General features: G+C 39.5%; 1 protein-coding gene across 7 annotated transcripts in view; it reads left to right on the forward strand.

The window, feature by feature from the left end:
- The window catches only part of usp9 (ubiquitin specific peptidase 9), a 66,713-nt gene that overhangs the window by 13,739 nt on the left and 37,575 nt on the right, over positions 1 to 15,399 (forward strand). For all 7 annotated transcript variants that reach the window (XM_086050679.1, XM_086050677.1, XM_086050678.1 and 4 more), the window contains exons 3-13: positions 4,268 to 4,413; positions 7,895 to 7,974; positions 11,466 to 11,578; positions 12,442 to 12,660; positions 12,772 to 12,887; positions 12,962 to 13,213; positions 13,297 to 13,432; positions 13,509 to 13,661; positions 14,262 to 14,366; positions 14,499 to 14,705; positions 15,169 to 15,305. In XM_086050679.1, the coding sequence (XP_085906805.1) occupies positions 4,268 to 4,413; positions 7,895 to 7,974; positions 11,466 to 11,578; positions 12,442 to 12,660; positions 12,772 to 12,887; positions 12,962 to 13,213; positions 13,297 to 13,432; positions 13,509 to 13,661; positions 14,262 to 14,366; positions 14,499 to 14,705; positions 15,169 to 15,305 (1,664 nt within the window). The remainder of the gene's footprint in view (positions 1 to 4,267; positions 4,414 to 7,894; positions 7,975 to 11,465; positions 11,579 to 12,441; positions 12,661 to 12,771; positions 12,888 to 12,961; positions 13,214 to 13,296; positions 13,433 to 13,508; positions 13,662 to 14,261; positions 14,367 to 14,498; positions 14,706 to 15,168; positions 15,306 to 15,399) is intronic.

Consider the following 15,399-nt stretch of genomic DNA (forward strand, 5'->3'; position numbering starts at 1 on the left):
CATCAATGAATAGAGCCTCCTGAGTGATGGATGTTGGGGGTGGCGCGCGCGCACGCGCGTGCGTGTGTTGTTGCGCTGTGGTGGTACGTGAGAGGCAAGCTGTATATGTAGGTCAGCCAGGCAGGAGGAGCCTTCACCACACACCCCCACATTTCATATTTCCCACTCTTGCATTTATCCAGCCATCGTGTGCTGACTTTGAGTGAAGTGTTTGACACCTGCCCTCATACCTGCCTACAGAAACATTGATCATATAAAATCATGGGGTATAGACTTCATTCAAGGGTTGTCTATATAATGCAACCCTTTTTAAATGCTAACCAGATTTTTGTGATTAAAAAAAACGAAATAAATAATTACATTTGACCAAGATAGTTCATTAATTTTTTTTTCAACTTCAATGTGACTTATAACCCGTACAACTCACTACTGGTAGATATCATATAAACTTGCAGATCGAAGCTCAGTGGTTTGATTTTGAATTGTAGAACCTGGACTTGCACCCTAAATCACCGTTCTCCATACGTATTTACATCCCAAAAACACGTTTGGATTGACTAAATAGTATAGAGTTGTTGTGGGAAACAAAATGCAAATTTTACTTAATCGTGACAGGCGGTTCTGGCCCGACACCTGCGATGTGCATTTATTTATGAGTCTCTTTATGTATATTTCAGCATTCATTTGAGAAATTTGGATGCACGCTTTTTTTCTTAATGCATTGCTGAGGTATCGGATCGAGACTCTGTATCAGCAGATTCTTAAAACCAATGACTCGGATTCTGACTGGGGTGCCACAAAAGTGTGATCGAGCTTGCCTAGTAATGACTTAAAGCAAGACTTTGCTAATGAGTTGACTAATGTCTTAAATAAATGTGAAACGGACACTTCTCACGTTTACCCTTGTTCCGCTCAAGCATATAAAAGCAATGTTCTTATGTACCGTATGAGTGTGTCTGTTGGCACCTGTCACTCAAAAACAGACAGCGGGAGTATGCTTTGATCGCACAACCGGAAATCCATGAAACTGCTCGCAGTAATCAAAGGCTTCAAAGTTTTCGTACCGATCAAGTAGGCCTGCACAAGTATGCTACAAATCTAAAAACATTTCCACAAATTTACGGCTGACAAACAACCATTCAAAAATATCACAGGCTTGTTTGTGACATAACTCTGACTGGCATGTTTTGGATATTTTCTGTTGCTTCCAACGCCATCATGAATTTTATCCACTAACCACTTAACCAAGACCTCTTGCTGCGCTACCTCATGTTACGAACTTAACTCATTCACTGCCATCCCAAATGGATCTATGACTTGTATAGCAGTCAGTGGCAGTGAAGGAGTTTGGTTCCATGAGGTTGTTTGTAACCTGAAATGTTCATAAATCGATGTAATGTTTACCATGAAGAAAATTACTATATTATTAGAGGGATGGCAGAGGAGTCTGAAGAAATGTGTAAGCTGTTTTATCGTAAATATGAAGTGGAGTTGCCTTTTTTCTTTTTGAATATCAGTTTCTTTTGAACTCCTTTAAAATTATTATTTTTTCCTCTTGTGGAAAATGTTTTGAAAAGATTTACCTTGGTCTCATCACATCACAAAAAATGGCATTTGAACAGGGGTGTTTAAATTTTTTAGTATATACCGTATTTTCCGGACTATAAGGCGCACTCTTATATAAGACAGACATGTCAAAACGAAGTCGGATGGCTTGGTTATCGGCTGTAAAATGAAAACATTTCACCATTAAACAAACTTCCGTCTTGAGCGAGAGTATGCTCCGTACATTTTCACAGCGGTAAGTTAAAAATAAAGTCTAGAATCCTCTTGCTTTCTCATTTAGTCACATACGTGCATGCACTCAGTGAGTGAGTGAGGTAAAGAAGGAATGATCAATGATCACATACACAAGTGGACCAACAAAAAAGGATCTTGAACACAGAAATGTTGGGCTTATGAAAAGTGTATGAAAGTAATATGCCCGCAGTACTTTGGACCTCTTTTTGCGTTCATGACAACATCAAGGTGGCATGGCATGGAAGTGATCAACCAGTTGAAGTGTTATTTTAGCACAAGTTGCTTTGATATTGGCCTTCAGATCGTCTGCATTTCAGTGTTTCTGTTCCCTCACATTGCTCTTGACAATTAGCCCATCAATTTTCAATGAGGTCGAGTCAGGCGAGTTAGCTGGCCAATCAAGTACTGTTATTCCATGGCTTTTAAACCAGGTATTAGTAGTTTTGGCTCTGTGGGAAGGAGCCAAATCCCGCTGAAAAATACAATAGTTGTCTCCAAAAAGCTGGTCAGCAGTGGGAAGCCTGAAGTGCTCTAAAATGTCTAAGTAGACAGCTGCATTGACTGTGGTCTTATAAAAGGCAGCACTAACATACAAATAAATTCTTATCATACGATGTGATTTCCAGAATTCATTTTATTATTTTTTTAAGATTCTGTCTCTCCGTGGACAACCACCTACTAGGAAAATTTCAGAACCCTCCATAATTTCTAAGTGGGAGAAAATCGCAGGGTGGTCAAATACTTCTCAATCTCACTGTATTATTATGTACAGTAAGGGCGCTAACAGCTGTTTTTCTCTTACCATCTGTGTTAAGGACATCCACAAATTACCAGAGTTGGGCATTTTACTGAAAATTGAGTGTCCGATATCCGCCGTCCGTCTGCAGCTTGGATACTTTTCAGTCGTCGGTCATTCGCCTTTTTCTCCGGGGGGAAAAAAATAGTACCCGTCTATTGGCTGAGTCCGACTAAACTTTCACTCGCGTAATTGTTCTGTGGAGCAAGTGCATATTTACAGTATTTTATTTTTTTTGTAGGATATCATGAAATTATCGAGGTTTTGTAAAAAATAGAGATCTTTTTTTTCAGCCCATACACCCCGAACACACACTTCACACTGGACTTGACTTTAAGCAGCTTGACTTTTGTGCGCCCACAATGAATAAAGTTCAAAGTTTATTCTGTTCTAATTTTTTTAAGGTAATTGTGTGTCCTTCTGCCATAATCCTCAAATTTGAAACAATAAAAGCTTGACATTTTCACTTTGTGTGTGGTGAACACTCAACATAACACACACCTTTTTGAAACAAATTATGGAAATAGACTTTGCCTCAGCTATTCAAAACCACCCACCTGTATAATGTGAAATTCAAGCCTCTTGTATTTTCATTCTTCTACATCTACCGTTTGATGCCTTGCATCTTTGCACACATTCAAACCGTGAATAAGCATCTCCCTTATCAGTTTGTCATATTTGTTTTATCTTATGTCATTATGTATTTATTTTCACAAGCATTGGGATTTACTCAGATTTTTTTTTAAATAATTATTTTGCAAATAGAATTTAGAATGGAATGGAATTTGCTTGGTAGCCCCCAGGGCAGTTTAGACTCGCCAATGTGGTGAGCGTGGCATATATTAACCTCGCCCCTCCCCGTTTGAACTCTTCATTGGCCAGGTGATGAATGGGGAGCGCTAACGCTAGTTATAGATAGGTGCTGTGGCACTACATAGAGGATAATAGTGATTCGCATTTATCTTTAAAAGTCAAAGCGAAGTGTAGCTGCACACACCTAAGCCAGTGACAGCATCGATATCTGATGCCACATTACATGGGCTCCTATTGGTGATTGGTGTGGGTCTTAAACATATCTGGCATCAAATTAAACCGCACTAATAAACTAACCACCAGAGGGTACTGGAACTGCACAAATGGAAAATTTGCTGCTAAAAAACAGATTTGCTGCTATTAATGTCGTGACATGACGACGATATATTGTGGCAAATTTTAATATTGCGATATTGTGACATCCCTATAATTGCCATGTTGTCATTTTGTTACACCCAGTCACAGTTTGAAAAATATATGTATTTAAAATACTTTCTGGTTTGGGAAGTGATACCTGTGCAGATTTCTGTTTTTGCAAGCAAATGTCCGTACTTATGCCAACGTTTCTTGTCAAGCTTCTCTCAGGTTCTAAATGAAAGTGGTGCTTCCTTCTGGGATCATGCAACATACCTGTTGTAACTATCTGAATGTAATTTGATTTGATAAACTCATGCGTACCAGCAAATGCAGGATTTGAATCAAATTTGAATCACTTTGTTGTTCTTAACTTCTATAAAGCTCGTCGCAACTTTGCAACAATTGGAAAGTGCGGGTCCCAGGGTGGCACCATTTGAGAACGTTATGTTACTGTGGTTCTGGGTGTATGACTGCATTTATTTTATCTTTATTATGTTTCAGACTTCATCTCCTAACTCATCTAATGAGAACTCTCCAGTGAGCCCACCGGGCGAGCACGGACAAGGTGATGGACCGCCCCAGCTGGAGGAGGAGGAGCCCGCTTTCCCCCACACTGACCTAGCCAAGCTAGATGACATGATCAACAGGTATACAAGAAGCCTGCACACACTATCACATCACACCTTCTCTGTCGCCGTTATATATTAGTGTTGTAAGTCAATTTGATATTGAACATCCATAACAAGAAGTTACTTGCCACTTTTTTTCCAAACCGATACAGTACAAGGTCAGTATAAGGGAAATGTAATTAAAATACAACCAGACAAATGAAATATACCATTCATATAGCAAAATATAGATACAAGTACAAAAAAGTAGACAACAGGTGAGTATAGCACACTGCCTAATAACCACGAGTAAGTGCTATGTTGCCTGTACCGCATTCAGCAGGAAAAATAGGCCTTATTATTGCACTGAATAATAACATTCTATTTTTCTCACTCAATGAAAACAGGCAAATGTGGAAAATAAGTACATCCATTAAAAACCGTAATATAGAAAAATTGAGTTAGCAAAACATGTATAATGCTGCAAGCGACACACTAATACTTAAGCTTTATTCGATCAGGATTTTTTGGACTGATCAGCAAGTTAAAGAAAAATCACTGATCTAATCCCAAAATGGAGCAGTATATCTATTTAAATTACTTTTTCATTTACTGTATATGAAAAATGCATCTATTTAATTTAAGGAGTCGCAGTGTATATTAGTGAACATTTACATGAAGGATTAGGGGCTTCTTGGAATACCGTATTTTCCGGACTATAAATCGCTCTGGATTACAAGTCGCTGTAAAATGCATAATAAAGTAGAAAAAAAACACATGTCGCACTGGAGTATAAATTGCATTCTTTAAGGAAATTTATTTGATAAAATCCAACACCAAGAACAGACATGTCATTTAAAATTTAAATAACGAACAATTTCAAATAAAAATAGAATAGAGACAACAACAGGCTGAACGGTATGCTTACGTTACATTACACAACACCCCCCCTCCATCACCCGAAAGTTGCCTCCGTCGCGTAACGCTGATAAATGTGTCCATATAAATCCAAATAATAAAATTGTGCGCTTAGTACACATTAGGGCTGCACGATGTTGGAAAAAAAATTACATTGCGATTTTTGGGGATTTTGCGATATATATTATGATGTTTAAAATTGAATTTTCACCAGATGACTTGAATAGATTTGTTTGGGAATAATTTGGTTAACTCACCATGACATCATTGTATTCATATAATATTGTTTAACCCAGACTAAGGGGGTTCATCTGTGAATGATGATTGCTGTATATAAAAGGGGTCTCTGTCATGTGCCTGTAACATAATAGAATATTTAACATTGTATTTCACACTTCAATGTAAACAGCAGAAAAATATTAAACAGATTTTAAACAGAAAAATAAAAATAGCAAGTGCACTAGAGACCCTTGAGTTATTAAAAAAAAATAGAATAAAATAAAAAACCTCTAAAGCAGCAGCAGAGTTATAAACACATTTAAAATAAACTATAAAATATTGAAAAATTAAAAAGTAGATATACGAGTGCCTGAGTTGTTTACAAAAATATAACATTAAAATGAAATAAAAAACGTTGTGAAACTGCATTGTAAACAAATTAGAACAAACATTAAAACTTAAAGAGCAGGTGCATTAGTCCCCTGAGTTGTTCACAAAAATATAACAATAACTAAAACGGTCTGTAAAACATATTGCATCCGTGATTTGTCGGTGCTGTTTGGACTTATTATCATAAGGAGTTATGCTGGCGAAGGCGTCTGTAATTGTTTTTCGAGTAGATGAAGTTTCACCTCGGGTCCCACTTAGTTTGAACTGCTCATACAGGGGCTTATGACGGCGATTGCAGCAACAACGGTGAGGCACTGTTGACAAAGGATGTTTTATTGTTCTGAATCTTCCTTTTTATAGCCGAAACGTACGTGTGTGTAAGACCACAGGCAAGTAGATGTATTGATAGTCAAATTGCCTTTTTATCATACTATTTTAATTACTTATTTAACAAAATATTAGGATTTTACTGTTTAAATTATCCATGCACTTTAATAGCGTTAAGGATTTATCTTTGTTTCTTTATGTGAAATGATATACAGTTAATAATGTGTTAATAATTTCACATAAGTTGCTCCGGAGTATAAGTCGCACCCCTGGCCAAACTGAGGGGAAAAAAAACACGACTTATAGTCCCAAAAATACGGTAGTTTAGTCGGACTCGCCGACGGACGGCCACTTAAAATGACTTGTATGTGAAGAAAAAAAAAAAGACTTAGGATTACCTCCGATTATGTTTCATTTTAGTTCTCTGGCCCATGCTTTACATTGCTTTTCTTTTTCAATCCAATCATTTCTATAATTTCGTCAAATACATGGAAAGAGCAACTGTGAGAGTCACCTGAGTTATCGCTCCCCTCGTGCTTCAAGCAAGCATGCACGCGGCAAATGAGGCATGCAGTTATTGGCGCGTGGCAGCACACGGGAAACAGAATGAATTTTTATTTTGTAAGTGGAACAGTGTATAAAATAACAAGGTATCCTGCCAGACATTTGAAGCTGAATGTTTTCTTTAAATTATTTAATGAGCAAAAGTGTTTTTTATAAAATAAATGAAGACAAATTTTTAATTTTATTTTATTTTTGTTCAAGATGAAAAAGACCTTGAAGTGCAATTTAAGGCACTTTCCTTTCAACATGGACAGTGCATTACAAAGTAATTTAGATCCACAATATTGAAAAAGAAGTAAAAAAAAAAAAAGAAAAAGTAAACCAAGGAACTTGTTGCGAATGATAACAGCTGCTAGCCACTAACGCCGGAGACTTGAGACTGAATATGATTTCGCGATGGCGTAGTGTTGATGTTTGTGGTAAGAGAAACGTCGAAAACGAGGTCAACGGAAGTCAAGTTAGCTTTTACGCCACCACGCCGGCCAACTTCAAAGTAAAAGTCTCCTAAGGCTATTGCATTAAGCATCAATGAACCACTGTATTATTTGGTAAGCTTTATTTTGAAGATGGCCTTTGCAGAGACGGTGTGTTAGTTGAGTATGTTTGCAAAACGCTCTCATACATGCGACTTATGTAAGCCATGAGGGTTTTCAACTTTTTCTGCTGCTAAGTGAATGCGGACTAATCGCGTTGCCTTAACTTGAACGCGCGCATTTTTTTTTCACCAACCATTCTGCGGATTGTGCCCGGCCCAAACCGTGATGCTTGATCCGTATCAAATCACGGATAAAGATGATTCGTTGCACCACAAGTGTGTACAGGTACGCAAAGGCGCGTCGTGACGCAAATGATGTCACGTATCAGTAATTTCTGTTGCGCATGCGTACCTTCGTACCAGTTATCTGCAGCCCTGCATATGGGTACCTGATACATTAAGCCCAATATCCACACCTGGTATCAATACTCGCACATCCATTCTCATGACTTGTGAACTAGAATTTTATGACCTCCCACAACGCAGAAAAGATTTGATCCAGCCATTGAACCGTTATCTTAGCATCTGCTGAGATTTCTTGATGATTGTTGCTCTGTTTCTTCCCAGGCCTCGTTGGGTGGTTCCAGTTTTGCCAAAAGGAGAGTTAGAAGTCCTTTTGGAGGCTGCTATAGACCTCAGTAAAAAAGGTAGGAATGCGCATCGCAATCATAGTTTTATATGTGCTGATACTGACACTACACATTTTCAAAAGTAGAAAATAAAATTCCACCGCTAGTCTGAAGTACAGTGCCATGAAGAATTTGCCTTCTTACAAAATTTGTTTTTCTTGCAGTCCTGCACTCTGTTTAAGCTCATCAAACAAATATAAATATCAAGAAAGGGTAACCCAAGTAAACATAAAATGCAGTTTTTTAGTGGGGATTTTGTTTATTAAAGAGAAAGTCAATCCCAAAATTTTCTTTACAATAAAATGTTTTCTTTACAAAATGTTGTATGCGTCCCCGCTAGTCTAAACATGGACTTCTGATTACAATTGAGTTTGTTGAATATGAGTTAAGCAAAATCCACCCGTTTTTAACCATCTCAGGGGCGGACATTTTGTCACATTCTGTCGACTGAAAATGACATCACAGTTGCTCGGGTAACGACCAATCACGGCTCTGTTTTCTGAAGCTGAGCCGTGATATTTTGTTTCCTGAGCCCTGAGCAACTGTTAAGGTTTTTTTCAGTCGACAGCAAAGACAAAATGGCCGCTCCCTGAGATGGATAAAAGCAGGTAGATTTTGCTGCTTAATTCGTATCCACAAACACAATATTAATCAGAATATCAAGTTTAGACTAGTAGGGCTGCATAGAACATATTATTATTATTATAAAGAAATTTGTGTTGAAAAGGGAAAAAGTCACCTGGCCCTGTGTGGAAAAAGTACTTGCTACCTGGTTGGGCCACCCTCAGCTGCAACAACCGTAATGATGCAATTTCTATAACTGGCAATGAGTCCTTCACATTTTTTGGGCCACTCTTCTGTTTAGAATTGCTTAAACTGAGGAACACTGGAGGGTTTTAAAGCATGAATTGCCTTTCTACAATAATACATGAAATGCATTTCAATCAGATATTGGACTTGTCCAAACGTTGACTGGGCCACTCCAAAACCTGTATTTTATTTTTTTAAGCGTCTCTCGCATACTTTTTTTTTGGGGGGGGGGGACTACACTACTTTTCCTTCCGCATGAGGCTCTCAAATGTGTGCGTTGCGTTCAAATAATGATGCCAGTATCGATAACTGGCATCACAGTTTTATTTGTTAGTACCGCCGATCTGATACGTATTACTGCGGTATCGGGAAGCCACCCGATACCAGTATCGGTATCGGAACAACACTAGTTATTACTTGTGTTGACAGTTCCAACACCTGTAAACAAGTCGATGCACTCACTAGATTTCCTTCTTCGCTAGTCTTCCCCGCTGCCCACCCTCCAAGGCTACTCCTTTTTGACTTGGTCCTGGCCGTTATTGGAAGCTGGCTGTCTTCCTCTCTACCCCTCTGTCTCATAGACTGTAACGATTATGTTGTTCCCCATTGCGCACTTCCCCACGCTGTGTGTGTCTGTTTTTGCTTGTACTGCTGTTGCATGTGACGTAAGTACATTTTCAATAGCCATTGGTGACACAAAGCCTTGAAAAGTTCACGTTAGCAAGCCCTGGCGTAACGGGCGAATGAGTAAATTTTTGCTTCGAACGCTTCATTCGCATCGCCCAGCAGCACGCAACCGCACCTTACCCCGCTAACTGCATTGGCTACATATGGAAACGCACCGCCAGAAACGCTGGCTCATGTTTGGTCTGACCACAGCATTAAAATTTTAGGAATTGCTTTGTAACCCTTTCCAGACTGATATGTCAATGACTTTTTAATTTTAATCTTTTCTTGAATTTTTGGGGAGCATGGCATTCTCTTGCAGTTTTTATTTTTTATTTTTTTGGCGGAGGGGTGAACAGGTCTGAATAATAATCAGGCTTGGGTGTGGTCATTGAAAATACCTTTCAGCTTTCCACCCCTTGTTCACACAAGGCCAGGTAGCTTTGAATTCTCTTTTTCCTTACTATATAAAATCAACATTGAAAATCTGCATTTTAGGTTCACTTGGAATATCTTCATCATACACTGTATGTTTGACCTTAGGGCTGGACCAATAATTCAATATATGTATCGCGCTTGACACGTGATCGATATTATTAGAAAATGCCTTCGATAAAATGTGCGAGAAGAAAACCTTTGAAAACAAACCCAATCGCAGCATGGTGCGTGATGTAGGCAGCGCGCATCGGCCTCCAAACACAAAGAAGTTAAACCAACGAAGAAGCCGCTAAACCAACGAAGAAGCCGCTGCTAAACCGACGAAAAAGAAGCAGCTAACCTAACGGAGCATGCGTGCTGGCCCGGCGGCCGTGCGTCATACTCGCGTCGAATGAGCGAGCAGCGTAACGTCATTCGTTCAAATAAATGACCAGTCGACTCCTACAATAAAATATTATGCATGATAACCTAATTGAACAGCTCCGGATGGAGACGTGGCATACAAGTGAAGGAGTTCTTGAGATGCTCGCGCCAGTTAGCCATATCCGACCCTCGGCGTCGCACTCAAGTTAAAATCAAGCAAGTAAAATATGAATGAACTATGGCAATAATGAGTCGATGCACTGGTGGAGTAGAAACTGCACATTACGCTGCACAAAAATGTACACAAAAACAGTTACCTTTAGGTTTTAAAACAAAATCAATAATTATCAATATTGACTGATAGGAAATATTTTGAATTTGTGACAGTTTTACAGACATATCACCCAGTTCTACTAAGCGCATTGTTTAAAACTATAAAAATATTCACCAGTTTATTTCACTCTTCCATCTTACATTGGCCTATTATTAAAGGTTAAGTATTATGTTAAAATAACCTAAATTCATTTTTCTCCGGCTCATTATTTTCTATAATTTAAAAAAAGGAAAAAAGAATATTTATTGATCAGTATGAAACACTTACATCGTGATATACTTTTCAGTCATATCGTCCAGCCCAACCCGCAAGCCCCTTTGAGGATAAGCGGTTTGGAAAATGGATGGATGGATTGGTAATTACCATCCTCTATTCTGTTATAAAGCAGTCTGTCATCATTGTTTACAAACATATATCTTAACCATGTATTACATTCGACTGGTATCACTGGTTTAAAGTCCACAAGCGTCGTCTATATCACTGCCATTACTTATGCCATTACCATTGCTTATCCCGCGATAATCTTTGTCCACCATTACTGCTCGAAAAAAAGGGCTCACGACACCATCACATGTATATTCTGATGCATTTCATTGGCTAAGAGACTGAGGGTTGGATACAAAAAAAAGACAGAAACAAAATGACGTATACGCTCTCCCGTCTCGAAAGGTAGAAAGATGCAACGGCGCTCCCGGCTCTAGTGATAGAAACATGTTTATGCGCTCCTGGCCTTAATGGGTTAGCTATGCAAAAAAAAAAAGTACGAATTTGAGAAAAGAGCAAATTTTTCATGGCACTGTATCTCACTGCGATCATTCTAATGTGAAATGGGCAACAACCCCTACATTCGTAACAGTTGTATGTGTGGTATTCCAGAAATCATGTTTTGTTCCTGCAGGACTGGATGTGAAGTGCGAGGCTTGTCAGAGGTTTTTCCGAGATGGTCTGACTATCTCTTTCACGAAGATACTGACAGATGAGGCAGTCAGTGGGTGGAAGTTTGAGATTCATGTGAGTACCTTTGCACTGCTGATCTATCTTATTTAAAGGAATATTGTGTCCCTTGATAATTGTTCCCAAGTACCTTACAATGCCTGTAAAAGCAGACATTCATGCTTACCCATGCAGTATCAGTCAATTTAGGCTCTTGAAAACCACTCTTACCAGGAATCCTTCGTTCCTTTTACATTAGTTCCTGGGCCCAAAGTTTCCTGTGGCCCCGATTGTTTTGTTGACAGAGCAGCTGAGGTCCTTAGAACATTTATGTAAAACAGGTTGAAGACACAGCAGTAACTGCTCTACACTCCCATGTGGATGGTATTGAAAAAGGACTAAATCTATCCAAAACCAATGATGACATTAAAGCGCTCAAGATGGATAGTATTAAAATACAAATTACAATTGACTACACCAATTTTCCTTCGGCATGAATAGAGCATTGTCATTTGTCAGACTATCCTGTTATGAGCCATAGACAGGATGGAGGCTGAACTATAATGCAGCAAATAGTCATTCAATAGGATTGCAGAACGCGCCCTTTCCTTGGTGGTTCCTTAGCCATCTTAAAAAAAATGAATAAATAAAACCCTACCATCCTTAGACAAAACTCTGTCGGACCCTAAAAGTTATCTTGACCTTAATTTTGGACTCCCTGTTGTGTGGACTCACTAAATTTCTTAGTCCGAAGGCTAAGTTTCTTGCAGTGTGAAAGGCCCTTAGTAGCGGTTGCCTAGTGGGATACATCGCGGTTGTCTGTAGTCGTGCATTCCTAGTTAATATCTCGAAGGGCCGTATGTTTTGATTAGCATTGTTTATTGATTGTGTTAATTGTTTTTCTTTCTTTCTTTGCCTTCGACCACAATCGGTGTTTCCAGCGGTGTATCATCAATAACACGCACCGCTTGGTGGAACTGTGTGTGGCCAAGCTCTCTCAGGACTGGTTCCCACTACTAGAGCTTTTGGCCATGGCCACCAACCCTCACTGCAAATTCCACATCTATAATGGCACGCGGCCCTCTGAGACCGTCCCCGCCGGAGCGCAGTTGGCTGACGATGACCTCTTCGCCAGACCACCAGACCCACGCTCGCCTAAGGTATGTCACCGCTAATGCTAAGTAGTACAAATTATGGAATCAAAACATCTTGCGTTTAGTTGTTTCGCAGCACATCCTGACCCTGTCTTCTTTCTCTTTTGTCAATTGCAGGGCTGGTTGGTGGACTTAATAAATAAATTTGGCACGTTAAACGGGTTTCAAATGTTGCACGATCGCTTCATGAGTGGCGAAGCACTGAACGTCCAGATCATCGCTGCACTTATCAAGTAAACTTGTTGGCAAGCTTGCACTTGGCTCTTCTACTGTCCTGACTGTTACCGTTTCTTCTTTTTCATTGCAGGCCTTTTGGCCAGTGTTATGAGTTCCTCACCTTGCACACAGTGAAGAAGTACTTCCTCCCCGTCATTGAAATGGTCCCCCAGTTCCTGGAGAACCTCACCGACGAGGAGCTTAAGAAAGAGGCCAAGAATGAAGCCAAAAACGACGCACTGTCCATGATAATCAAGTCTCTAAAGAGTCTTGCATCCCGTGTACCAGGGCAAGAGGAGACTGTGAAGAATTTAGAGATTTTTAGGTTAAAAATGATTCTTAGGTAAGGATAATGCGTTGAAATGGAAAATCAACACATTCATGCCGAAAGGATCTGGTATAAACTTAAGATATTTCTTTCACCAGGTTATTGCAAATTTCTTCTTTTAATGGCAAAATGAATGCACTAAATGAAGTCAACAAGGTGATCTCCAGTGTGTCCTACTACACTCATCGGCACAACCCTGAGGAGGATGAATGGCTGACTGCAGAGCGCATGGCGGTGATCACAGTTGCTCGGTACTTTTGCACTCCCATTTTGTCGTCTGGACTTAACATGATTTATTTTTGTACCTCAGGAGTGGATCCAGCAGAACCACATCCTGTCCATCGTCCTAAGGGACAGTTTGCATCAGCCTCAATATGTCGAGAAACTGGAGAAGATCCTCCGCTTCGTTATCAAAGAGAAAGCGCTTACCATGCAGGATCTCGACAACATCTGGGCAGCACAGGTGGGCATACCTGTATTGTCCTAATGCTGTCTCTGATAAAACTGCTGATTTAATATAATGGGACCTCCTAGGTTTATTAAAATGCAATGTTAATTGTTGATTATATCTTCGGTGTGTTCTGAATAGCTCTGTGTGTGCAGGTCCTTAGTCTAATGTGAGGTTTTCCACAAATAAGTCTGTATCATCCTTAAAAAACATCGTTCAAAGTTTAAGGTCTTTCATCTTAAAAATGCCACATACATTAGCCATCCAGTTTTGGCCAGCTAGCAATGTAAATCATTTCATTTTGTTTGACAAGATAAAAACACCTCACACGAACCCAATTCATTCACAGATTTTGTCACGTCAAACGGAAAATCTCGCCAAATCCCTAGAGATTAAACATGACACCCAAGTAAACAAACATGGCGGACGAAGAGGCCGCGGGTTCTCAAATCGTGCCTTGACGGTGGCGCTTAAATAAAATAAAATAAAAATGCCAGTCCGGAGTGTAAGAGCAATTTAGTAGAGCTTGGTCTCGTCCCCAAAATCACCATTGCCCACTGTATGTATACACTAATGGTGATTTATTTTTTAACTTTTTTCTCCTTCCGCGTGCAGGCTGGGAAGCATGAGGCCATTGTGAAAAATGTCCATGACCTCCTGGCCAAACTAGCATGGGATTTCTCACCTGAGCAGCTTGATCATCTATTTGACTGTTTCAAGGCGAGTTGGCGTTTAATAATTTGCTGTTTCGAAACTATTGGGTCATTCCATGCCAAATCACCCAGTTTTAACATTTAAATTAAGAGTTTCTTGGGTGATTTGGTATGGAATCACTAACTGTTTCTCATGCAGGCAAGCTGGACGAACGCCAGCAAGAAGCAACGAGAGAAACTGCTGGAGCTTATCCGCCGCTTGGCCGAGGATGACAAGGACGGCGTGATGGCCCACAAGGTCCTCAATCTGCTGTGGAACCTGGCCCACAGTGACGATGTGCCTGTAGATATAATGGACCAAGCTCTTAGCGCTCACATCAAAATATTAGATTACAGCTGCTCACAGGTACGTTTTTGTTTTCTTTAGTGGTGTAAAATGTTGCATAAAAGAGAGAACGATTTTGCAGTAATTTATATGGACAGGAATAAGTAATTGTTTTAACATATCTTTTTATTAAAGTTGAAAAAATATTGTCAGTTTACAAAAACAAAATGGTAAAAATTGGTTAAAAACAGTAAATTTATAAAACAAAAGTTTGAGTTCAAGCAATTTAAGTACGCCAAACACACAGCTTCCGCAGAAGGAGAAAACGGAAATAGTTTTGCCACACCCCTGCAACACTTCTCAAACATAAATTGTGTTCAAGAGCAGCAGTGTATTTTTCATTTTCACCGCTTTAAATTGGCCTAAAGATTACGAAGTGGGGACAGACCATTGAATTTGGACGTACGAGGTTTCCACCTGACAGCGGCGATATATATGTATACTGTATGTATATGTACTGACAATATTGGTTTTACTTTCATAGGACAGAGACACTCAGAAGATCCAGTGGATTGATCGTTTTATAGAGGAGCTGCGAACCAATGACAAATGGGTGATTCCTGCCTTGAAGCAAATCAGAGAAATCTGTAGCCTTTTTGGAGAAGCTCCACAGAACTTAAGGTGAGCTCATGCCCAACATACATCTAATGTATGTATTTATTTATGTTTATGTATGTTTTATGTATAAGCAAAAACGAGCTTCCAGTCGGTTAGA

The sequence above is a fragment of the Filicampus tigris genome, chromosome 14, assembly GCF_054856515.1.
Source record: "Filicampus tigris isolate MCC_2025a chromosome 14, RoL_Ftig_1.0, whole genome shotgun sequence".
NCBI classification, from domain to species: domain Eukaryota; kingdom Metazoa; phylum Chordata; class Actinopteri; order Syngnathiformes; family Syngnathidae; genus Filicampus; species Filicampus tigris.